The sequence below is a fragment of the Magnolia sinica genome, chromosome 14 (genome assembly GCF_029962835.1).
Source record: "Magnolia sinica isolate HGM2019 chromosome 14, MsV1, whole genome shotgun sequence".
NCBI classification, from domain to species: Eukaryota; Viridiplantae; Streptophyta; class Magnoliopsida; order Magnoliales; family Magnoliaceae; genus Magnolia; species Magnolia sinica.
In genome coordinates, this window is record NC_080586.1 from 81,700,638 (window position 1) to 81,726,397 (window position 25,760).

The window sequence follows — 25,760 nt, forward strand, 5'->3', positions numbered from 1 at the left end:
TCTCTATGCAGACTCCAGACTTGATAAAACTAGAGACAGGAAAATCATGACTCCCTTAATGCCCCCAGCCACACTTTGTCAAGAAACAATAAGAACCTGATGAAATGAGATAGGTATGTTGTGTTGTAGCTAGTCTATCGTGGTATTAGGGTTTATGTTGTGTTGGTATGTTGTAGTTAGTCTATCGTTGTATCTGTTATGGGGTACGTGGTGTTTTTGGCTTTTGAAACTTTCAGTTCTGCGTCATCCCTATCGATGCTTCTATTGCTGGTGGGAAAAAAATAAAAACAAAAAAACAAAAACAAACATTTGTAGATATCAATTTGTCACACCACGCAAGTGTTAATGTTGACTTGTAGAAGAGCCGCTTGTAAGGCAGAGGAATGAAATGAAAGCATGATTTTATGACTTGGACAACTAGTTGAGTCAGACTCTGTAGTACCTGCTGTATTATATTTCTAACCGTTTCAGAAATAACCAATGAGAGAATGACATGTGGCATTATATAGAATAGATACTGCATGAGGAAAGATATTTGGAGCACTTTTCATAAAATTACAGCTGGTGTTGATCGAGTTGATGTACGTTAGTAGACAATGTGGTGCAACCGAGAGATTCAGAAGTGGTCTAGGGAAGAAGAATGGTTAGAAGTACATGTGGCAAAAGGAGAAGAAGAATTGAAATACCAAAAGACAATGCCTCAATTACTATAACTAAGAATTGGCAGAATGACACGTGCCAACCAAATCAAATATATTAATCTATCTTAGCGTAATATATTATCTTAATTATCTTAGGAGTAGCCGAAATTCTTAGAGGTTGTTTGGCACCATGGATTTGAGGGTATTTCAAATTCCATGGTTTGTTTGGCACCATAAAATAATCGGAGGTTTCAAATCCCTTGAAAGAGGGGGTTTGCTATCCACATTGAAAGCTTAGATTGCATCTAAAATTCTTCCTAGAGTTGCATGTGTAACATATATGTTATTAGACTATTAATTTATTAGGCACATGGCCCACTAATGATGTTCCAAAATAATTAGATTATCAATTGCATCACTATAATTACTTTAATAAGATGATCTACACGGTCGAAACATTGTCCATGTAAATCAATGGTTAAATTTGGTTCTTTAGTCACTCAAATGTGATCTTGTGCTTGTAATCGAGGGATGCTTGGTCTTCCACACCTCAACACCTTGAGGAGAAGCTTTAATATAGAAATAGGGATTTTTCTTTCTTATGTGGGTGAAGGGACAAAAACATGTATTTGTAAGAAAGAGGGTTAGAAAAACTTACCCATCACACTTCTCCTCTTTAGGGTATCCATATAATAGGTTTTAATATTCAGCTTAATAAGCGCATATGACAACGGTTCAAACATCCTGCCCAAAATTATTTACAATAATCACAACTATAGTAAGGTCCATTGAATTGATTAATTTGAATAATTCAATGGTCAAATTTAAACTGATGATCATGTGTGGCCCACCTGGTAAGAGTCCTACAGGTGGCTTCCACTGAGGTGTTACTTGCATGACACCTAATCCGCTCTGGAAAAAAAAGTGCAGCTCAACGTAAGCACAGGAGGAGCAATTTTTGAATGAATTTATAAAAATGCTTTTATCTAAATTTTTTTTTTTCTTTAAAATGTAGCGAAGCTTAACACTTGTGGGCCACATGTGTATACCATCCAACCCATTAAAAGTATTATAACACGAGGAAAACACAAATTACTCAGATCATCAATAGGCAAACACTTGAATTGGTATATCATGAATTTGTGTAACTCATTTTAGGATTGAATCCGGCGTATTTTTGGTTCGTCTACCACGATGAACGTGAGACATACACCACGTTGGGTTACCGCTACTGATTTTCCACTATCTCACGGAGAAAAGCAAAAGAGGGTAGTAATGTAATTTACATTCTTTAAAAAGCTCGGCGGAATATCGGTTACCGTGAGTGGACGCTGGATGCGTACTGAGTAAAATCTGTAGGGCTACAAATTGCCCATGCCGTCCATCTATTTTATCAGTTCATTTTATATTATGCAGACAAAAATTGAAGCATATCCGAATGTCAAGTGGACCACGTTTGACGCAGGAATGAACGTAATGAAGAGTTATAAATACTTTTCATATTGGACATAACTATTAAAGTATTAAGAGCTATAATTAAATTAAAACTTACTAAAATTAGTAAAAATTTAAATAAACATAAAATTCAACAATTGATTAGATGAAATCTCACAAATTAAGCGTAGGCAACCTCAGTAAAGCAGCGCGTCCTACCAAAATCATATATGTTATGACAAGTAACTCATTTTAGCTTGTAAGATATGCATGTTTTAAGGTTTTGACGGTCTTGACGACTTCTGCCTTCAATGGAACTTTCTCTAATCGCTCTTGGACATGAAAGTGTTAGCGACTCACTCCACATCAACACCATATGAAATAGTGTGGACAGTAATGCCCTACGTTAAAACTTTCATAGGACTCATTATTTGTTATCCAACATGCTACCTTCACAGGATCAATTATTTGTCATCCAACCTGCTACCGACATGGAAGAAGGGAAAATACAAATTGAAGTGGCTACCGAGAAGTTTTCAATGGTAAGTGTACAATTTCCATTGTTTCGTATGGGTATGGTTTACTTAATCTTTGGATACGCTTAAACTTTGGGTTCCTTCTGTAAAATTGTATGGACCGTGTGGATAAACTCCCCGGCCACTAGTTGTAGTGATCAGTGCTCTGTGGGGCCACTATGATTTATTTCTTTTATCCATGCGGTTCATTCATTTTAACAGATTATTTTAGGGCTTGATGTGAAAAATGAGAGGGATTTCAATCTCACGTGTACCACACCACAAGAAAACAATAATGATTTGATATCTACCATTAAAATCCTCCTAAGGCCCACTGTACTGTTTATTTGAAATCCAATATGTTGATTAGGTCATGCATACCTAGATGAAGGGAAAAAAACAAATATCATTTTAATCCAAAACTTTTATCGCCCCCGAAAGGTTTTTAATAATCGACATTCAATCAACACTGTTTCCTGTAATGTGGTCTACTTGAGATTTGGATATACCTAATTTTTGGGTTCATATCATAAAATGATTTATAAAAATAGATGGACGGCATGGATGAAACATATACATCATGGTGGGTCCCACATAGTGCCGACCACTGGCCATTGGCTGGTAGCAGGGGAGTAGCCAATCCGTTTCCGTGGATAAGACACATACATGGTGGGTACCGTAGAATTTACTCAGTAGTTACAGCGTACTGCGTTACGCAATCCGCGTCCACTGAAGCGTTGTTTGGTAAAATCCAATTCCTCGAGGAGTTGCAGCGGTAAAAATCCGTTCCCCTGCCAAACCTCTTCTCCTTCTTCCTACTTCTCTTTTCCGTCCTCAGCTGACGGCACGCAGCCGCCCCTAACGGCGTTCCAGCCATCTCCGTGTCGTCTAGCAGCGCCACAGCGACGGCCTTGCGCCGCGTCTAAGTTGCCATCGCCGCCGCTTCTTCCGCATCAGACCCCGTCGCCGTCGCCCAGCAACTGTCGCTGCATCGTATCAGCCCTATGTACGTAATCTTGTTACCGTTCATCACATCATGTTTAAGAACTTCTCACTGTTGTCAGTTGGTTTCTTTCTATCATTGTCCTTCTCTATTCAACCATCACCATCATCATCTAAGCTCTATCCCAATTAATTAGAGCCAGCTACATGAATCTTGCTCCGCCATTCCACTCTATCAATGGCCATAACTTCAGTTAGATCATAGCCCATTAATGCCTTTCTTACTACCTCCAGTCCCTTGCCCTTAGCACCTTCAATTTCTACCTACTCACTCCTGACCGGCGTGGTTCTTGAACTCTGTTGCACATGGCCAAATCATCTAAATCTACTTTCCTTCATCTTATTACTTATTAGTGCTACTCCTAAATTCCCTCAAATGCATTCATTTCTAATTATCATCATTCCTCTTTGTACTTCTGTATTATCATGATAACATATGGATAGTCAAAAGAGTGGATCTGCTGCATCAGATAAACATCCTAGCCTGTTCATCACTACATTTAAATTGGATGGTCACAGCTATCTTTGTTGCTCCAATCTCTCAAAATATACTAAAAAGGAAATTGGGTTTATATGTTGGAGGGAAACTGCCACCATTAGTAGGAGACCCATCTCATGAGGACTGGGATGTGATTACTTTACTGCTATAGGCTGGCTACTTCATTCTATGCTGCCCGATATTTGTTGGCATTTTTTTTTAGTAGTGTAGGGCGTGGTCCATTGAGCGACAATGTCTTCTCTGTTTAATAACTCTTCGAATTCACTCAATCAAATATTATCCTCCTTGGTCCGACTTCAAGACTTTGATACTCCTTTTAATTGTCTTTCAACTTAGGCCTTGTACCTTTTGAATGTCTCAAAGACATCTGACTTATTATGTATTAAGTACAGGGAACTGAATCAAGAGTAATCGTTGATGAATGTGACAAAATACTCAAATCCTCGTCTTGGTTTTTTACATTGGACGGGCCGTACAAATCAGTCTATATAATTTTGAGGAGTTGGGTAGTTCTGTCCTTGTTTCTGTTTGAGTAGTTCACTTTTACATTATGTACTTGTATGTACGTGATTTACGTTCATATGATAACTTCTTTTTTTTGTTTTGGTCAAGTAGATGAACTGTGATCTCTTGGAGTTGCAAATCGCTGATTTGATTCAAAATCTCAATTTTCTCAATGACAAGCACTGAGGCACGGTTGAAAGCTTGTCCTCAAGTGGTAAAATTGGAAAAGGCACTAAAAATAGTAAGATCTATCTCCTTCCAACTCATGGAAATGCATGTCAATGCATCACAGTTCCCTTGATGTTTTCATACTTGTAGAATGATTATGCAATATGTACTCAGCTGTAGCTTTTATCCCTACTGTGGTGGATTATTATGCTTAAGCATCTGTTTGCATGTCGGTACAATCAAGAGGCAGGCAAGTTGCTTTGCTGACCAAATTAATGCTGTAGTGTTTTGGACCTGCCTTCTTATGAATGTCCTCAATGGTGATTTGGGGTGGAAAAAAGTGGAAAGAACAGTATCTGATGTAATTTGGTTTCCTATTTCTGCCGCCCCAAACACTGGAAATTATAACCCCCCCATTCGGCAAAACATTCAAGCCCCTTGTTATTTGGCAGACATCCAACACACATTCAAAAAATTTAAATGTTGATTCCTTTATGCTTTCTTGGTTTGAAGAACAAAGTACTTCCATACCAATCTTTCATTTCACGAACAGAAATTTTGTATGCCTCATGATATAAGCTGATGGGCTGTTTGGGTTCTTAATAACATACATAAATATGCATAGGATACGGTCTTCATGAATGGGAATGAATGTATGTGCACTAATTTTCATTATTTTTTTTCATGGATAATTGGTATCTTTTTGCCATTTGTATGTCTCCATTACATGAAGTGGTGGGCTTGTGTTATATTTTCTAGCATGAGTCATAGCTTGACATTGTCAGTCATCTGACACCACATAAAGTAAATTTCCAATGGTTTTAGCTAATTTTATAGGTTACTAGAATCATCCTCAACTTCAATCATCACTCATCATGTTGGGTCTTCTGTTCGAGGAAGTCAGGCACAATCAGGATAATCTTGATGAGGGGCAATGGTGCCTATGGTCCCTGCCAAGGGATATTGAGGCTGTTGATGCTTTGATATCCTTGGTAGTTCTCATGCTCATATCGATAATTGGCACCATTGTTACCTTCAACAATCAAAGAACCCCAACCCCTCATATTGTTGGAAGGTCATGCCTTTTGTGTCCAGATGGCTGAGGAGATATTTTAGAGGAATCATCCATTGAGTATTCGGAGTGTAATGAAATCATACACGCACTACATTGGGCTAAAGATTAAGCAAGCTGTCATATTCTCATGATGGGCTGCATGGTTTGGTTCTCTGTGTATCTCATCCTGGGGAATATTTCAATGCTTGCTTAATTTCTTAGTAATATATGTTGTCTTCTAATGGTTGCAGCTTACCTGCTTTGTCTGACTGTGTCTCTAACATCATTGTGTTTTTCATCGATAAAAGATGTTAAGGAGTACATTAGCATAAACTATGAAAAAAAAAATATGAATCTCCAGTTTTCTTTGAAATGAAGTGAGAAAAATTTGGCTACATCCGCCACTGATGAAATTCACGAAAAACTATAACCTAAAATGTACTTGGAACATATCCATGACATACTCAATTCATGACAAAGAAAATATACCTAGTTTTGTACCAAAAAATGGTTTTTAAAAAAAATCATCTAGGGCATCCTAAGAATGTGTGTTGAAAATTTCCAGAATTGTTCATAAGATATACAAAGGAGATCTACCAAAACTACTACCAGCACCCATATCCATCTTCCACCCAATAAGCATATTATTATTACCAGTAACTAGGGAGCAAAGCCATGGTCAAACTCATGTCTGTAATTCATTTTTAGGCCGAAGCATGGGTGAATAATATGACTGGATCAGCTACAGATGAATCAGCAGAAGTCGAATTGGAGGGTCATCCTTCCAGGTTTCTTTTATTGTGAATCTTGCATGTCCGCGCATTTCCCATTGCATGCATGCCACATGCTTGTAAATGATAGCCCCTTTACATACCACCACCAAGGCGAAGCTGGCACTCTTGTGGAACATCCAAGCTGTCCATAGGATGGGTCCACCATCAGTTGGAGACAACACAAACTACTAGAAGAACGTGGTCAAGCTTGGTAGCCATTTATTTGTTTTGTATATTGTGGCCCACATGCTGAGTAGACCGGGGCCTAATACTTGGGCCAAGGCACATTTGGGGGACTCAGATGTTGGATGGCTTGGATCTTGTACATTGGCACATGTGGCAGTGTGGAGAGGGGGATGGAATCCATGCAAATGGAATTAACAATCATCTTCTCATTGTTTCATCATTATGGTTTGTAAAGCTTGTTCTTGCATGCTTTTCTGAAGGCTAGGACTGGGGGCCAAAATTACACCCAAGTCGAAAGTTGCAGTTTCAACTGATCCTGTTGAAAGGAAATTGCATGCTAAGTTGGAAGGTGGGAAAAAACGAGCTGCCAAAATTCAAGAAGAGTCCAACACAGCCGAGAAAAATGAAGAACATAGTGATGATGAAGATGGTGATCCAGAGAGCAGAACAAATGCTTTCGTCAAGAAGAAAGCAATATTTGTGGCCACATCTTTGCAGCCAAAGAAGAAACACAAATGAAATTCTGTTAACTGAATTAATGAGGTGTGCTTCTAGTCTTTGTTAAATTCAATGCAGTTTCCTTTGTTATGTCAGGGTATTATTAAATAGTAGCCAATCTGTAACACTTCCATTATTAACAATTTTAGATGAGCAGCATGCTACTTTCAGATGTACATCTGCAAAAACCAGGCACAACACAGCACATTCCAATGCAGCACACGTGTGAGATCCAAACCATTCAGCATGTGGCTCGTGATAAATGATCTCATCACCCAAAAACTAGGTCGGTACAGTCATTATGTGGGCCATACAATAGCAAAAATGGTCAGTCCAGAAAGGATGGCCAACGCCCCGCCTCATACACGTGGCAGACTTGATTTTGGGTTGGAGGATGTTCATTGGGCTTTTCTTGATGGAGGATGTTCATTGGGCTTTTCTTGATAAACAACCCAGATATCCCACGTGTGCCATGTTGGCATATGTGGGATACTAACATTTGGCGGCTGCAGATGCACATTTATAGTTAGCATTTCCCAAGCAATTCTAACATGAGAAAACAGAAAATCTCAAAGTGATGTTGTGGTTCTGTTGGTCATTGAGTGACACTGGTTATGTAGCCAACCTCACGAAACGAGAGCACATATAGCTTTGGTTTGGCTGTTCTTGCAAAGATACATCTCATTCATCTCTCATGGGAGAGTAGGCAAGGGAACACCAGCTAGAACCCTTCTAGTATTTGGGCTTGAAATTCAGGGCAGGGATTCTCCCATATCAGTCATAAATGGCCATGGGCCAGGTTTGGGTGTCAATGCTGATGAACCTTGGCCTGGTCCATCAAAGTTATTAATCAAGTCTGATTTCAGGCTCATGCTCAGTCTTTGGGACCAACCCAACTTTTGGTGAGTAGGGCTAGGAAGCTGGATGCGCTAGTTCAGCCATTCCCAAACTTAGGCTCACAATCACAATGCTGAGATTAGGATGGAATATGGTGGCGAGTGGCCCAATTTAATTGTGAAAAATGCAGGTGTAAAACATCTAATTTCCTGGAGAAATGTTGCATGCAGAGTGGACACTTGCAAAAGCTGAATACACATGCCCCATTGTCTTAGTGTGGTAAACCTGTGCGAGATCTGGGTTTTTGAGTCGGTGAACCCAACAGGGATCTGTAGCTTAAATTTAGGCTAGCCGACACATGTATTTTGAATGTGAGGGACTGGTTATCCATTTTTCATGTCCATCATCTCATTCACCTGCAGCCCGCATAAAGAATGGATGGGGCCATTAGTCGGCTTGGGTGCATTCCCTGCACGCCAGTGCCTTATGCACGGTCATGTTTGTGGTTGTCTAACCATTTAACATTGCCTTAGTAGTCTCTGCATTCCGATGTGCATCATTAGTACATATGCGTGGAGGCCCACGGAAAGGTGGGACAACTACCAACATTAGGTCTACCCTCATTGATACTCTGGCGCAAGAGTAAAAGCATGGTTGTTAGTTTACTGTGATTTAGGAATCGAGTTAGGATGACTTTAAAAGCTGTTCTTGACAGTGGGCTCAGGAATTCCACATGAGTCATTTGAGACTGTTGATAGCCATGGGCACATCCTTAGCCACTAATAGATAGGAATATGTTGATTTCCGAACATCATTTGATCAAATCCTTTCTCAGCAGCAGCATTTTCCTTATATAACACACTATTAAATGTATCTCTAGCTTAATTCACATTTGGACCTGATTTCATTTATGCAAAACAACAGTTTCTGTGGGTCTCGGTATAACTCATGGTCCAAGATAGAATAATTTCAAGATTCCCTTCAACTTCAACATGAAGGTGGGCGAAGGAATTGGGATTTGCTTTGGGAAGGCTAAGCTCTGTCTTGATCGCTTATAATTCCACATGGTTGGAATCCCACGTTTCACATGGACCTGAAAAGAAGAATTTGATTCTGCCTTGATTGTCCTTGACAATGTTGTCAATACTGGATCATCTTGGATTTCCATGAGAGCGACTATCAACATTAAGCTTCCATACCTTGGAGGAGGGGGTGTCTTTCATCCTGGACGAGGGGTCTTAATGTAGGGGCATTTTCACACTGGGCTCGAGTGGGGTCGCCTGTGGGATGCAAGGGCTCACTCAAGGTGGGTGACCCATGTGATTTGGGGCCCACGAGGGGAGGTCTCGTGTTCGAGACTCCTCACTAGGGGTGATTAATGCGCATTTCACACCGAGCTCGAGTGGGATAGCCCGTGGGATGCGGAGACACACTCGGGGTGGGCGGCCCATATGATTTGGGGCTCATGAGGGGGGTTCAGCCGAGGTCCTAAACCCATGAGATGTGAGGCCTGAGCTATAAGATAAAGGGATTAATTCACCATACTCTAACAGTTCGAGCTTTTAGAGCAAGTGATTAATTATCCTGCATCAGGTCTTGCTTTTGATTTTGGGAGGATTCCTGGTGTGGTGAATGGTGTTAGGCCTCTAATGGTAGAGTTTTCCGGGTTAGCTATTCTATATTTGTAAGAAAAACATCCTACTCAATGTGTAGGGGCAAGTGGTTTGGGCTCCGCTACACAGAAGGATCTTTGGGAAGAGGAAGTGGAGGATTTGTTGCGGCTGCTGGGCATTCTTAAAGACCATCACCCTATTATAGGGAGGCCAGAAAAAATGGCTTGGTGCAGTCACAAATCCGGTCAGTTCTCATTTCGTTCCTTCTATGGTCTGATTTGGAACATATAGTCAAGTTTGAAGACCAACCCTTATTGTTCTTGGAGATACGGTACGCCTCCTAAAGTTGTGGCTTTCCTTTGGTTAGAAGGAAGTGGATCCTCACCATAGATAATCTGCAAAAGCAGTCTATGGTCATTCCAAATGTTTGCTTGAAGTGTATGAGAGATGTGGAGTCAATAGACCACCTATTCATTCATTGTTTCTTTGCTCGATCAGTCTGGGCCTCAGCCATGTCCCTTTTTGGCGAAGTGTGAGAGATGCCTAACTCAATAGAAGACTACCTCTTAGCTTGAAATGTTGGAGGGATTGGGAAGGTGGGTAAAGCACTTTGGCATTAGCCATAATAGCGAGCCTTTTGGTACTTTCGGGAGAGTATAACAAACCTTGCTTTCGCAACTAGTGTGCTCTAGGTGAGTGCAGTTTGGAGGGTCAAATTGCTTGTTTTTTAGTGGGCTTCTAACTTGGAAGCCCCAAAGGATTGTAATTTTGTCTTTCCTTCTTTGTATTCTTTCCCTAAGCTTCCGCAGGTGTTTTAATAAATTTTGCAAGCTTTCAAAAGAATTAAAGAAAAAAAATCCATCCCAAGGAAAATTACGATGCTGATTTGCATGTTAGCGAAAGAGGTCTCTTGGGGCAAGCTTTCAGTTGTCGATTTACCTCTAAGGTAATTGACGTGCTGGAGGTGCTTGTCATATAACGTCCCCAAACCTTTTGAATGCCATGTGGGACACCCAATCATCAATCTGGACATTTCAGTCAATAATGCCATTGGAGGAGAGCCATGGTGCAAGAATCAATCCAGTTGGATGATTTAACCCTTTGAATGGGGCCAATATGTTACAATTGTATATTGTTTACAAGCCATAAATAACATATTTAGAGTCTCCAAACCAAAGTGCTGCCTTGGAATCATAAGCAGTACAATGCTGGATATATCAAATAGATGTTTCAAGATTATGATTTGGACATGTTTTGTTTCTCCACTCAATATTTACTGTCCATTTTCTATGCTATTGATTGGATTTTACAGCCATCCAACTGGCATGTTTTTGCACCACGGCTAGCCATTAGTTGTATCAATGAATTGACAATTCAAATTGATGATAGGTCATGCCATGTGCCATTTAAAAGCTTTGCGGAAGCTGCTAATGGCCCCATTAAGGTGGGGATGTATATATATCCAAATATATGGGTTTTACTAACATCCATCCCCAACTTCATGGAGATGTTGCCACATGGGATGGCCAATCATCAATCCTAACAGTTCATCCAATGGTACCATTGGGAGCAAGCCGTGGTGCAAGAATCATTTCATTTGGATGATCCTAACCTGATTTGTTCGAACTATCTATATTTTTTATGAGACACAGATCACATAGTTATCATCATCAAAGTGCTAATTTGGAATCATAAGCAATAGAAAATGGCATCTATTGGATAGATGGTTATGATACTTGGACCTATTTTGTTTATCTGTTCAATCTTTACTGTCTATTTTCCATACTATTGATGGGGTGCTTACTATCATCCGACTGGTGCGATTTTCGTACCATGGCTTTCTCCCCACTTGTTGCAAAATCCTACTCTTTCTCCCTACTTGTTGCAAAATCCTACTCGCACACGCACACACATACACAAATGTATACACTTGGAAGGTTTAATACCAATTGAATCCGAAAATGATCCCTTTATCATCTCTAAACGCGCCATTGATTCTGGCCGAGCCTAAATTATGTTTGCCCTTTTCTTTTCTTTTCTTTTTTTCAGAAAGGTAATGAAAATTTGTATTGAAAAAGAGCGCCAAAAAACATGTTAGCAGCAGATACGAAACCCTTAATTACATATGTCAATAGAAGAATTACATATGTCAAAACCCTTAAAACAAGAAGCCCAACCCTAGGTATCTAGTTTTGCCTTTCTAAAGACATGGTGCCGACCCATATTGATTCCAAAAGCACTGATTGGTCATTTCTCCCCATAGAGCCCGAATAACCGCCAACATGGCTAACCTCCAAGCCACCCTTTCTTTTTTACTGACCCCATCCGTGCTATGCTAAAAACAAGTTCTCTATGGACCCCAGCATCACCTAAGACACCTTGAAAAGGGAGACAAATCTCTCGCACACCTCTCAAGCAAATGGACAATGGAGAAAAATCTCTCCCACACCTTTCAAGTAGATGGACAATGTTTCTATTATATTTGTATACTTTTTTTTTATCAATACATTTTTCTCTATGATTTACCATTATTTTCTTTTAGTTTTTGGAGTGCATTGGCCATTTTCCTTTCTCTATGTAGTCTTCAGATTCACCATCATTGCAAAGGTGGTGACTTATTCATGTCACATGTCATAGATGTATGCCGATCCAGGCAGTCTGAATTTTTGGGCTTTGTGTTTAGAGCAAATGTTGAAATTTACACTGACAGAACGATTCTAACCATCCAATTGGTTTTAATCAGATGGTTAGTCAAGATAAATTGGTCAGCAGATACCTGTCTGAATTCAACAGGATAAATCTGAGTGTTGACACTATCTGATCAATGAGATTCTTGCACTTTGCTCCTTCCACAAATGACTATTTGTGGACAGTCTGGATTGCTGTACATGTACTAAGGAGACAAACAAAAAATTAATACAAATAAAACAAAGAGAGCTTTTCATATACACGTATAACAACTGATTCGGATTCTTCTTTTCAATTACTTCCTAATCACAACAGTATCAAACAAGTAGAAGTTACAACACCTTTGATGGAAGCAACACACAAGAAGGGAATGATGACAAACAAACACACTACTGATACACTCAATAGCTTACCACTGTTGACCTCAACCATCTGAACTGAAGATACTTTTCTGAATCCCGGTGATGAAAATACTTCTTACTGTACCAAGGATGATGAATTTTAGGATACACAGGTTGAGGCTTTGCACATTATTCATGGGTTTTCAATTCTGATAAGTGGGGCCCATGCTCCTGTAATCGCGACCATTGATATGGTCAGGGTTAGAGGATCTTAGCTACCCACCCTTCGACTCTTTTCAGTTTCTTTTCTTAATCATCATTTATAAGCCATGAATAGGAAGTTTATGATTGTCATATTGAGGAGATCTTTTGCATGGCCCACCCAAAGTGGGACACAACAGATGGGTGCTCTAGACACTGAACCAATGGCTCCAATTATTAGAATTGAAAACCTGCGTAGATTTTGCAAAGCCTACAGTCGTGCGTCCGTTAATTCCTCAAGGATCACGTTCCACAACTTCATTGACATCATCGTTGCAATGCTTGTTTCAACCTTCATGAACATGAAACATAAAATAAGCAGGTACCATATGATTTGGATTGAAAGATGTTTTCTTTAATTCGACCCTATTACGGTACTGGTGGGGTTCACCTTTTAGCAATCTGAGCCATTCCTTTGGTGGGCCATTTGGTAGAAGGATGATTATGGCCAATGGTCCACATACGATCATGAGAAAAATGGCCTATTAGGATGTTCAGGATCATCTGATGGGGGAGGCTTTTTCAGGTAGGCCGTAGGCCTACCATAAGTAGGTATAGATAACCAAAATCTTGGTCCCACATGTATAATTTGTTAGCCAAGGCAAATTGATTGCTTGATTGGAAATGATACACTACTCATGTTACATGAGAGTTGCCATACAACCGAACTTATAACATTTGGATGAGAGGGAGCTGAGTGGTGATGTAGAGGGGATCGAATTTGTAAAGCTTCCCATTTGGACACCATCATCCAATGGCTATGCAAGTTCTTGTATCATTTCTCATGTTTACATTTTCATGAAACTCAAAGATAAATGACATGTCCACATACGTTTTAGCCCCAAGAATCTACACTCGAGAGAAATCTTGAGATTGTCGTGTCATGCTGGATCTCTCCCTTCCTCTGTTGCTTCCTTCTATGAAAGCTCTATGCTGGTACCTAAATTCAATTCTGCAGTTGGAGTATCGCCTCTTCCATTAGTTCTTCTAGAATGACCTCTCCCATATCAATGCCAATGCATTCAACATCGATTCGGAGATCCATCCATTTTCCAGATTTTTCCATGTCTTTCCCCGTGATCTCATCTAATGTATGGGGAAATTCTGGGTTGAGATACCGATCAATGCCTCTCCAAACCTTATGGACGACATCTTTCCCCACTGGAGTTGGTCGAATGTTTGGCTTGACAAACGACGTCCACGGCGAGATGCTGAAAAACTGCTGATAAACCTCCTCGAGAACTTCATTTATACAATCGAAGAGGAGCCTCCACTCGTGTGATGATCTGGTAGATGAGGCTTCTACTTCATCAAATAAAGATGGATTGAGCGGCTGGTGTGCAAAATGCCGCCACTCGATGGATTCATCGAATTGTAGACCAGACGCTTCCAATACAGCTCTTACATACTTGAACTTCAATTCCTTCTGCTCCACACAATCTTTTAGATTGATTTCAGGATCTACCACACAATCTTTTAGATTGATTTCAGGATCTAAGGTGGCTATATCAATATCACGATTGTCTCGTTCGTCGAAATGAATTCTCCGTGGTTCCACTGGCAGCTTAGCTGCAGATGTCCATTAGATTATTCTTGCTATTAGATTTTGTTCAGGTTGACATGGAAAAGCCAACTCAATATTTAAATAATAAAACATTATAATGTATAAATACTAGATTAAAAATAACATTTGAATGTGCCAATTTTGAAAAAAGAAGTTATCATTAGGACCAAATTTTCGTCCTCCCACTTTCTATACCATTCATGTGCCAAGTGTGTGTTACAATTTACAATCTATTTATTCGTTAGGGACAACCATGAATGGGCCATGGACCAAAAATCACAGAGTTTAGACAAATCCTAACCATTTGAGAAAGAGGTATACAAAGTCCACTAAAATTGGCCAATGATTTTTGAAGAGCATTTTTTACATGATTAGGATTGTCTGTTCACTAATAATTTAGGTCTACGATTAATGAGTGGTTCGAATCATCATTCACATATGCAATATGCAGAAGTGACATTGCTCTACAGTAGATATAAGGCATACCTATTTGGGGGCTTGCAGGACTGATAACATCGTCTACGAAGAATGGTTCAAGAATAGATACCGGACTTGGACGTTCTGGCTTTTCACTTATGTTCTCTGGAGCTTCTGTTCTATCGATAAGTAAATGGCTTCCTGAGAAGGGAGATAATGTGGATGTGGGTGTCGTCTTCTCTTTGGACGGGTCCTGAAAAGATAAAAATAGAATTGTAGCATCAAGCAATCAGCTTCCTTCAACAAAACAATTGAAATGACAGGGAAAATTACCAATGGAGCAAGAAGATATCTGTGTTGGCTGCTCAATAGAGTAGCAGTGTAAGTCCTCTCCATGTGTGTATGTGTCTGCGTGAGAACTGGGCGTCTGTGTGAGAACTGGTCTATTCATCAAAGGGGCTCACCATGTATGTACTGTGGCCTGAAAATGAGGCTCATCCAGTCATCAGGTGGACCAAGTTGAGTGAGAAAATGGATGGTTATAACCAATGGTCCATATTCATCATATATGGAGACCACCTGATGACAGGACCAACCTGATCTTTTGGGCCACAAAACCGTGTATGGTGGGAGCCTAGTTGGTTTCCCTGGATCTTTGCACACCCATTCCATGTATCGGGTTTACTGTGATTTGAGCTCAGATAGTTTGACTAATGAAGTAATTCTAGAGTTCTCTAAGAATCAGTCATTTACCGGTTTCAAAAATTCAGAGGATCCGTCTTGCTCGCACTTTTCAGGTACATTGCTGCTGTGATTGTTGTCGATAATCGGTGTATTGCTTTGTAGTTCAGACGGTATGTTTAAGGGAGTATTCTCTTCGATGCGTACATCATCTCTTACTTCTACGATCTCAATGTCACCTTCAGAAAATTTCATCAGTCAGTAAATCATGACGCAATGAACGAAATGAAGAACCCACTAAGGAGATCCACACGAGGTGGATCTTTGCATCATACATGTGGTATCTGGTTCATTCATCTGGTGGGGCCCACTGTGACCATGTCCAGGTCCAAAAGTCGGCTCAATCTAATCAGGGGGTCACACGTGAGCATTGGGTATAAGCCTGTTGGTTGTTTTTGCTAACCTCCATTTTCTCATATGCGTGTAGCCCACCTGATAAGGGACTGGCTTTATTTTTTGCACCAATGCATGTGCAAGATGAGGCCCACTTGATGAATTGTCAGGCACTTGCTCATGCATGCAATTGCTAGCACATGTGAGGCAAAGATTCTATTCTCTTCAATCCTCATCAACTGAATCTCCTTATCATTTTGCATGATCCACATTGAAACTTACACCATGACTCTCCTCTACTCCAGATGCTCTCCTGGATTTCAGGATCAGGAAGATTCCCCTTGGGAAGTTCTGAATCTGAGTTACGCTCTTGTATTTTCCCATCTGGATATCCACCTTCAGTGCATGACAAATCCTCTGCTTTCTGTGTCAACAGACTTCGACTTGAACGGTTGGCAGGTTTTCCTTTGTTGAAAAACCATACATTTTCACCGCAGAGTCGATAACTGTCACGAGTCAAACCAGATACAGTGCCAGGTTCCTTGTCCCTAGGACTTGATCTCAGAGACAACATGTTACACTCTGGCATTGAAAGTATTCTCCCCAACGTTCTTGGTGACTGTCCAGTCGGCAAATCCTCACCTCCATGCCCGGCATTCAGCATCTGGGCAAGATGCTTTTTAGCTTCGTTGTAGACGTTACAATCTCTTTGATGGGGGGAGACGACAGTCATCTGATTTGAATCTCCTTGATTATCAGAACTAGAGAATGCAGCTTCATATTCGATGCTTGACTGGCATTCATTCAACTTAGAATGCTCGGAGGTTCTTTCACTTTGGGAAGATGTACTACAAATAGCTCTTGAATCCTGGAGCCTGGTTGGAATCCTATGTAGAATTCCGTCTGCTGATGTCGAATTCTGCTCCTTTTTTCTCTCTCTGATTGCATGTTTCAACTTGCGTGTAATTTCTGTAAGGGAAAAATGGGACGTAAATCTTTCACTCTCTGCTTGATTTCCCGAGGTGTAATGGGATTGTGACGAAGAGCTTGAACTGGTTAGAGTCATAGAATCTCGAATGGTTACAGGGTTCTTGGGCTTCAAAATGACTATCTTGTTCGACACATTTTTAATCTGTGTTGTCTTATCTTTTCTTCTAAAGAAGCTATGCATGTTTTGTTTCCCAGACTGTTTGTGACTGACAGTCTCATCATTGCATTGCTTTGAATTTCCGACCCCTTCAACTTTTGATAGTTTCTCTGATTGAGCATTTCGTAGTTCTTGAATGTGTTTCACCAGCAATGAGTTTGGATCTTGTAAGAGTTTCTGAAACAATTCCTTGTTCGAATTCAATATTTCTAACAGGTCCATGTATTCTTTTGACCGGTGGAGGGCCCCATCTCTGATGAGCTGTTTTGCATGGATAAATTTCTGATTTAGAAATGACTCGGCATCCTCACTTAGTTTTTCTTCGATGATAGGATGCTTCTGAAGCTTATGAGGTGGGCCACGCTTAGTAAGACCTGAGCTTTTCCGGCTAGAAGAATCAGTCCTCTTCTCAAGGTTTGGATGCATTTTTTTAATTTGACACTTCGGACCACCAGACTCTTCCACTACTGAAAATCTTTCCATCAACTTTGGATGATTAGATTGTCGAGGCTCCGAGCTTGCTGACGTTCCGAAATCATTTGGGTGTAGATCACAGATTACCTTGCAGGTCTTGTTTATCTGTTTACGTTTTTTCCCCAAACGGACTCGACGTCCTGAATTGGATCTTATCTGTTCATTGCTAGCTCCAGTAATCTGCTTCTTTAAGGGCTGAGGTTTCGACATCTCTTCATCCATGAGCGCTTTTACGCTTGTCCTTTGGGACCCAACATTGGTTGTTCTGCTTTCTTCACAGTCCTGAAACACTCACTTATGTTAAAAATCCATATCTCATAACCAATGATAACAGACACCTTAATGGGTGGCAAACCATACACCATGGCACACGTGACAGCATGTCATGTATGTGACATGCAAAAGGCGGGCCCTGCAATGAAGATAATTGGGCTGGTGGATTCATTAGCTAGTTGCACATGTATTTTGAATTACACTTGTAATTCTGATTATTACCATCAATGTTGTATGGGATGGTCTGATCTCTTGGTGATTTGACTTCCTGATGTTTGTGCCTGGGGGATTTTCATGGTATGGCCCACCTTTTGCATGGATTGGGTGTCATACAAACCTATGTTGGACAGTAACTTACCATCCATTGAGGGTGTGTTATCATTTTTGTTTTATAATTACAAACAGATGAGGAGGCATAAACAAACACATTAGTAATGACAAACATATCTTGAAAGATTGATTTTCTGAAATGTGACTTGAATGTAACCTTTTTGGTTTCTATCTCTAGCTGCATCAGATGCCTGGTTGGCAAAATCAATGGAGAGCAACTAGAAAAGGTTGATGGATGGGTGTTGAGGATAATGGAAGGATTCCTATAGTGAACTGGGATGATTCTCCTTTCTTAAAAATGAAAAGGAAAAGGAGAAAAAAAATAATCAATCCTATGTTATACTGACAGTGATCGGTATCTACCTTAATAGAATCAAAATCTCAGCTCCTAAAATGGTGATGTTGGTTCTGTGTCAGCTTTGACTTAGTCGCTTGATTCTTGTCCTAGCTTGATTTTAGATGCAAATGCAATTTTAGCTTTGCTTGGCTCGGTCGTGAGTGCTATTCAAAGCACTGAGAAGAAATCAATTGGGCTTGAATGCCCAACCAAATTGAAGTGCAATCATTCAAATCAACTAAGTGGAAATGACCTAGGGCCTGTTTGGATAGCAGAAAAATGGGGAAAAAAATGATAATAAATAAATTCTAATGATTATCCAATGATGATTTTCCAAGATTTTCATGAGTATTGAAATATGGATTCCGTGTATTCCATTTATGTGGGTCTTGTTTGGATCTTAGTTGCAGAATTCTTCTAATTAGGTGCCACTCCCACTTCGAATCCCCGCTTCAGATTCCCACTCTCACTCCTGCTTCCTACTTGTACTAGTTTACATTTTGAAAGGGACACTTCCCTACTCTCGCATCCGAATTTGTTGCCCTTTGCGTCATGCTTCATGCAACTATAATTTGGATAGCAAGTGGAAGTCTTATACAGTCCACAAAATGATCACCTTATATCTTGTTCATGAGAATTTGTCTATGGTGTTTGGGTAATGATTTGTCTTAAAATTCAATATTCATTTGCTAAACAATATTGAAATGTCCCATCATGGGAAAACTCATCCATTTTCTTTTCTTTCTTTCTTTCCTTTTTTATTTCCTCTACATGCAGGCCCTAAGAAGTAGCTCCACAGCACTTATGATGATTCCCCCGGATCGTTCCAACTCCATCTTTGAACGCATGGAGTTGCAATTAAGCGTTAGTCATCATTGTTAAAATTCTCCACCATTTTTTCTTTCATTTCCTCTGTATTTATTTTTAGGTATAACAATCTGGTCCAACTGAGAGTCCAAACACACTACGTAGAGATAACCACAGTTATTCATTTTCCATCAACTTACACATGAATCGCTAATGCTCCCATCCGTTCCCTCTTGTGTTTCACTACCATTCGCTAGCAAATTGAGTCTGGTCCTTGGATATCCAGCACCTGAGCATGAACATCATCAACATCAACATTTCGAATATTAGCACTTTATCAGTAGCCAAAACACAATGCACATAGCATCAGGAATAGATCATTTATCAAATACATTATAACTGATACAGTCCATTTTGATAACATAAGTGAATATTTTCTGCACAATTGGGTGTTTGTGGAGATCTTGAATATTCTTACCCTATGCCAGTTGTCGGTGGACCATGATGGGCTGTCTCTCTTTAATATATTAAGGTTTTCTTAATACACATGCAAGTACAAGACTAAGCTAAATCATCACTCATAAAGACTAAAAGCTTTTGAGGGAAAGACACGTGGACCATTTATAACCTTCTTGTCATTATCTACATATGAAGTGGGCCACACATAATCATGACCATCAATTCAGTCCACCAACTCCAGTCATCTGCAGAAGCAGCATTAGTCATTTTTATAGCAGGGTTTTCTCTGTGTTCTCTGCGTAATTACTATTCTGTTTTGGCCATTGTGGAATGTTTTCCTACAGCTCCGAAAAATTCATTGCATTCTATTGTAGAAGAATGCGAGGAGATGCCACCATAGAAGTGGTCATGTCTATGGGAATCTGAAACAATCACTTCCCTTTGGATGAGCCATGTCTCAGAAAATTGCATGGGTCTGAAGATCTAATCATCAAGCAATGAATTTCTGGTCATAGCCCAGTTTTGTTTTGTCCGTTTGTAGTTTTTCTTTTTATTAGCTTATTAGCGCACACACCTCACTGTTAGCCACACCCCACTTAGGAATCGATACCAAGACTTCAGTGTTGAAACAAGGTCATCTTCACGCAGTCTACCACTTGAGCTATGTATCGGTGTGTTTTGTCCATTTGTAGTTGCTGACAGGACATTTAGATTGGCCAGTGGGTGTGATTCTTTGGGCTGTGGGACCCACTGATGCTTGGGTCTTAGAGATTGATGCACGGCATCCTCACCTTTGAATGAGGCCAATTTGTTATGCCTGTTTTTTTATGAGTCATAGATCACATGTTTGAGTCATCAAACCAAAGTGCTACTTTGGAAAGTAATAAAAAGTGGGATTTATCATATAGATGTTTCAAGATGATGATTGGACCTACTTTGTTTTTGTGACTGTCCATTTTCCATGCTTTTGATTTGATGCTTAAGATCATCTGGTTGGCATGATTTTTGCACCGGGGTTGCTCCTATATTTTTATGAATGGATGAACTGGTTCAAATCAAAGATGGATTGTCACACGTGTCATTTTATACATTTTGGGGACGTTTCTACATTCCCTTATTCTATGTTAACAAAACTAAGAAAAAGCAATGAAAGAAAGGAAAAAGGGTCTTTGATTGGGGAGTTGGGTAGTAGAGGTTGAGTACTAGGGATTTTTTGCACTACCGAATTTATTTATTTTTTATTTTTGCACAATTACTCAGTAAATTTCAATTTCACCAAAGCATGAAAATTTTGAAATGGTGATTTCCGAGGAATAAAATGATCAAAATGCCATTTTTATTTATTTTTCTTTAAGAAGTGGAATAGTCAAGAGTTGTGGGGGCCATGTTGTCTGTGTATGATATTTACCTCATACAACAAACGCAACCCACCATGATAATCAGATGAACCAAAGATCTGTACAGTCCAATAATCAGGTGGGCCGTGCCACAGAGAAAAAAAAACGAATTCATGAGCAGCTCATCTGGTAATTTGATCAGCCATATTTTGATTCGCCTCCTCATCATGGTGGGGTTGCATATGTCGGACTGATTGGATTTCATATAATAGCCATGTGGGCCCACAATTATCAACTTTACTACTTTTTCATAGGGAAAAAATAAAATAAAATGAAGCCATTTTGCTGTAAAAATCCACTATGGCATTGTCTAAAGTAGAAAAAGATGCATCTAGCAAAGATGGAATTTCCCTCCCTTATATTATAACTGATGCCTTACCAAGAGCGTCTCTGCCGCTGCTTCCAGGTTGCTTATCTGAAATCATTCTCTGCGCAGGGCGGCCAGTTCGGAAGTCGAAAATACTAATCAAACCACCCATACAGCCTGGGTGATCCTTTTCAAACTGTAGAGATTGCTTGTACACTCTCTTCGCCATAACAGAGCTGAATTTTTAGTCTGGAACCTAACTTCTCACTCAATTGACTCTACGGCTTGCTCTATCTGGATCGGAAAAAAGAAAAAAAAAAAAAACAAAAAAACTGCCTTAGTAATGGTAATGGTGATCACAATAGATGATTTTTAACAAAAAAAAAAAAAGCATTTCTTTCTCTCATTCACCAAAGATGGAAGTATGAAAGCACAGAAAATCACTGTCTATTAGAAATTTCAAGCGTTCAAATTTATCATTTGTATTGTCAAAAAATAACCAAATTCAGAACCATTGATATCATGTGCCCCACCTTGGATGGTCCACTCACCAAAAATCCCCTAAACATTTGGAGGCAATCAACAAAGAAATTATCAAGATAGAAATACAGCAATGGTTCTCAATTCTCATTCAATCAATTAAAAGCCAAAATTTCTATCTAGGATCTTCCAATCTTGGAAAATTTTGGTGTATGGGTCATCCATGGTGAGTTCCATTATGTCAACCATGGTCCAAATCTTAAAAATTCCAAGTTCTTTCGGGTCAGGTCGACTCGAAGACTCAAAGGAGTATGAAATTGACTCAACTCAATATGATGATGTATGATTGAAGAATATAAACAGTGTGAATAAATGTTTAATATTATTACATATATAAATGCATGCAAGAAAATCATAGCTTCTACTTGAAGAAATCATTACAGAAAAAAAAAAAATACATACATACATATATAAAACTAAGAATGCATTAGAATCGTCTATGATTATCTATGCATTTTGATTGCAGAAAGTTTGATTTAGTCAGCTATAAAATAAATAAATAGAAAATAAGATATGTTCATGCTGTTTTTCTAGTTTCTTTTTGTAAATCAATCACATGATTAGAAACAGATAAAATCTTCTGTCCATTTGAATTTCACAGACGGTTTCAGTTATCAGCGTATGCCCTGGTGCCCATACCCGTTCTGATTATTAATCAGGCTCAAAAATAACACCCCAACCTGTACCTACACCCATTTGGCTGAACCCATATCCGGCCATCTTAGGAGGATGGTCTGATATCCATCAACAGAGATGTATATGCTTTTGAGCCCAAGCAATCAATAAAATATCACTAACTCAATTTTATATGGCAATAAATCATTCAAAATTCACACCAACATGGACGATGGTGTGTATAACCAACAGATCTGATTTAGTGAACCAAATGATACAATATTTGTGTGTAACATGTACCATTGTATGGCGGTAGATGACCCAAATTCTGTATAGATACATATTCTGATGCCGGCATTTTGAACTATAAAAGGGCCCAGTTTAAAATCTGTGGGCCACCCCATCAGCCATGGGTCTGGCCATTTACAGTCTGGGTTCAGGCCAAGGCTCCTGTCGGGTCTGATCAGCAATTTGGGCCAGCTTGGATCAAGTACATCTGTCCATTGGATCACCTCCAAGCTGTGGCATGTCTGATGATCATGATGTGTGCTAGTACCATGCTTATCTACTGAGTTTTGGGCTGATAAAATTTCAATGGGCCTCAGGCCCATGCAGTCTGTAGTTGGTTGGCCTTGTGCCCGGCCCCCACACTAGCCCAGGCCAGACCTGCTGACACCACAAATTCATGTACCTGGTCCAGCGAGTAAAATGGATGGACCATGCCCCAGAAATCTCTCAAGTTGGAAAAATCTTAGCCATCCATTTTGCGATCTTTTCTGTTAAATGTGGACCTTGATGTATCTGATTGCTATTTGTTGGCAATTGAAGGGCTAGGATGATCCTATGGGGACGATTTGTGGAATGTCGTTTTTCATGCCCAATGATACTTTTGGTGGATGTTCCATTCATGGTGGGGGCCGTCATGACAACGGTCTAGATCTCCCACTAATTCATCCTTATGTAAAGAAAGAGGAGCATCCAGAGTTATGAATGCATGATTACTGTTTTGGCAGTTTGCCACAACACTACAAATGTTTAGGTGCAATCTCCACCGTACAAGTAGCCCATGCACGGAGATTGGAACCGTTCATCCGGTGGGCTCTATCAAGGACGGGTACTGTGCTAACATCCAACCAATCAGACAATCCTGACCGTTTGATCAATTAATTCACTGTTTGCTGGCCATTTACAGGAAGATTAAAATTATCCTTAGTTTTACACCATGGGTGCATGTCTCATACAAAGTGGGGCCCACCAGTAAACGGTTCCAGTCGCTGCAGTAGAGCCATGTGAACGGCGGAGATGGCGCGTCCACAGAAAATCTATCTGCTGACCACCTCCTCTCCTTACATCCCAACCATTCAAAATGGACCGTCAAAAAAAAAAAAAAACAAAAGAAGAAGAAGAAGAAGAAGAAGAAGATTTTCAGAATGGTACATGCAAAAAGTACACTAATCCGATGGTGAGGATCATCCGATCAGATCAATTTGTGGGTTACAGCCCATTCATGACGAGCTACAAGATGAACGGTATAGATCACCGGTGGATATGGCACAAACGCAAAAACAAGTGACGAAATCCTTAGAAATATTAAGGATGATTTTCAAGAGGCTAGATTGAACCTGGTGTGTGGGATACAGGCTCCTCATCACATGGGGGCCACCATCAACTTGCTATGGCCCAAAAATCCGACAGGTCCACTCATCATGTGGGCCATACATGTAAAAACATCTGTCTTCATATGTGTATCAGCCCCACGACAGAGTAGATCTCCCAGAGGGCCCCACCAGACAAACGACCCAGATATCACACACGTGCACATGGATCCCCTGTTCAATCTCTCAACATGAAAATGGACTTCTCCCAATTCATGCATTCTTCACAGAAATGAAAACAAATGCAAAAACAAAACAAGAATTACACAGAAATTCAGAAGAAAAACCAATCAATGAAAGCACAATAAAAAAACATACCTGAAAACTCCAAACTTCAATCTCGAAACGATGACATCGAAGAAGAAGAAGAAGAAGAACATCAACACCACCTCAATAATCCAATCTAAAACAAGACTCTTTCAAATAACTAACAGTCCCAAGAAACCCAATCACCTTTCCTTCTCCCAGTTAAAAAAGAATCCACCCTTTCTTCCAATTCAAGGAATCCTGACAAACCCAAATGAGTTTCCGCCGATCAAAAACCAAACTCTTCCAAAATTTAGTAAATTCAGACCCTTTCATTCCACATCAAAACCATAATTCCAAAATAAATTCAATCTCTTTCTATTGACTAACAATCTCAAGAAACCCAATCACCTTTCCTTCTCCCGTTAAGAATCCAACTCACCCTCTCTAATCTCCCAACAAAACAAGGAATCCTCACAAACCCAAATGATTTTTCACCGATCAAAAACCAAACTCTTACAAAATTCTACTAAATTCACACCCTTTCATTCCACATCAAAACCATAATTCCAAAATAAATTCAATCTCTTTCTATTTCACTATCTATTTGATGCAATTCAATTCAATAAACCTTTCAAACAAAGGGAAATTGAACCACTGAATTCGCCCCTATTGACAGACTTCAAGATTGATGATCTTGAAAAAAGGCATGGACGGTGATTGCTGTTCTCCTTCCTAGATTTGTCAACCATTGATTTCGCCGCGTGGCCTGGAATTTCACACTGCTTCGTTAGAACTGGAATTGCTTAATATGACTTATGAAGTCACAGCTGCTGCGCGTCTCTCCGACGAATTTCTTGACCTTGGCTGTATTCGAACGGTTTAGAATGTTTTTGTGTGGGGACATTTAAATGGACGGTTGGATTTTGTTTATTTTCTTTCATGGGTTTTCTTGGGTGGTGGCAGCAATTGAAGACCAGAAAGAGATAGAGAGGAAAACCGCCTAACTTTCTGTTAATGGATATCCCACAAATGCAATGGACTAAGTTCTCCACAACACATGTTTTAATTATGTAGTGGGTAAAACAACCGAGCTTGTGGAGT

General features: G+C 39.8%; 1 protein-coding gene across 2 annotated transcripts; it reads right to left on the reverse strand.

Annotated features, from left to right (window-relative positions):
* Positions 1-12,670: 12,670 nt before the first annotated feature.
* On the reverse strand, positions 12,671-24,904 carry LOC131224723 (uncharacterized). Of its 2 annotated transcripts, XM_058220038.1 has the most exons (8): positions 24,729-24,904; positions 21,673-21,894; positions 19,638-19,726; positions 16,352-17,972; positions 15,749-15,915; positions 15,065-15,248; positions 14,479-14,583; positions 12,671-14,445 (listed from the first exon to the last, which is right to left on the reverse strand). In XM_058220038.1, exons 2-8 carry the CDS (start codon positions 21,827-21,829, stop codon positions 13,961-13,963), a joined length of 2,808 nt encoding a protein of 935 aa, XP_058076021.1. In that variant the 5' UTR covers positions 21,830-21,894; positions 24,729-24,904; the 3' UTR covers positions 12,671-13,960. The 2 variants fall into 2 exon arrangements, with proteins under 2 accessions (XP_058076021.1, XP_058076020.1); XM_058220037.1 differs by having other exon boundaries at positions 12,671-14,583.
* Between the last annotated feature and the right edge of the window lie 856 nt (positions 24,905-25,760).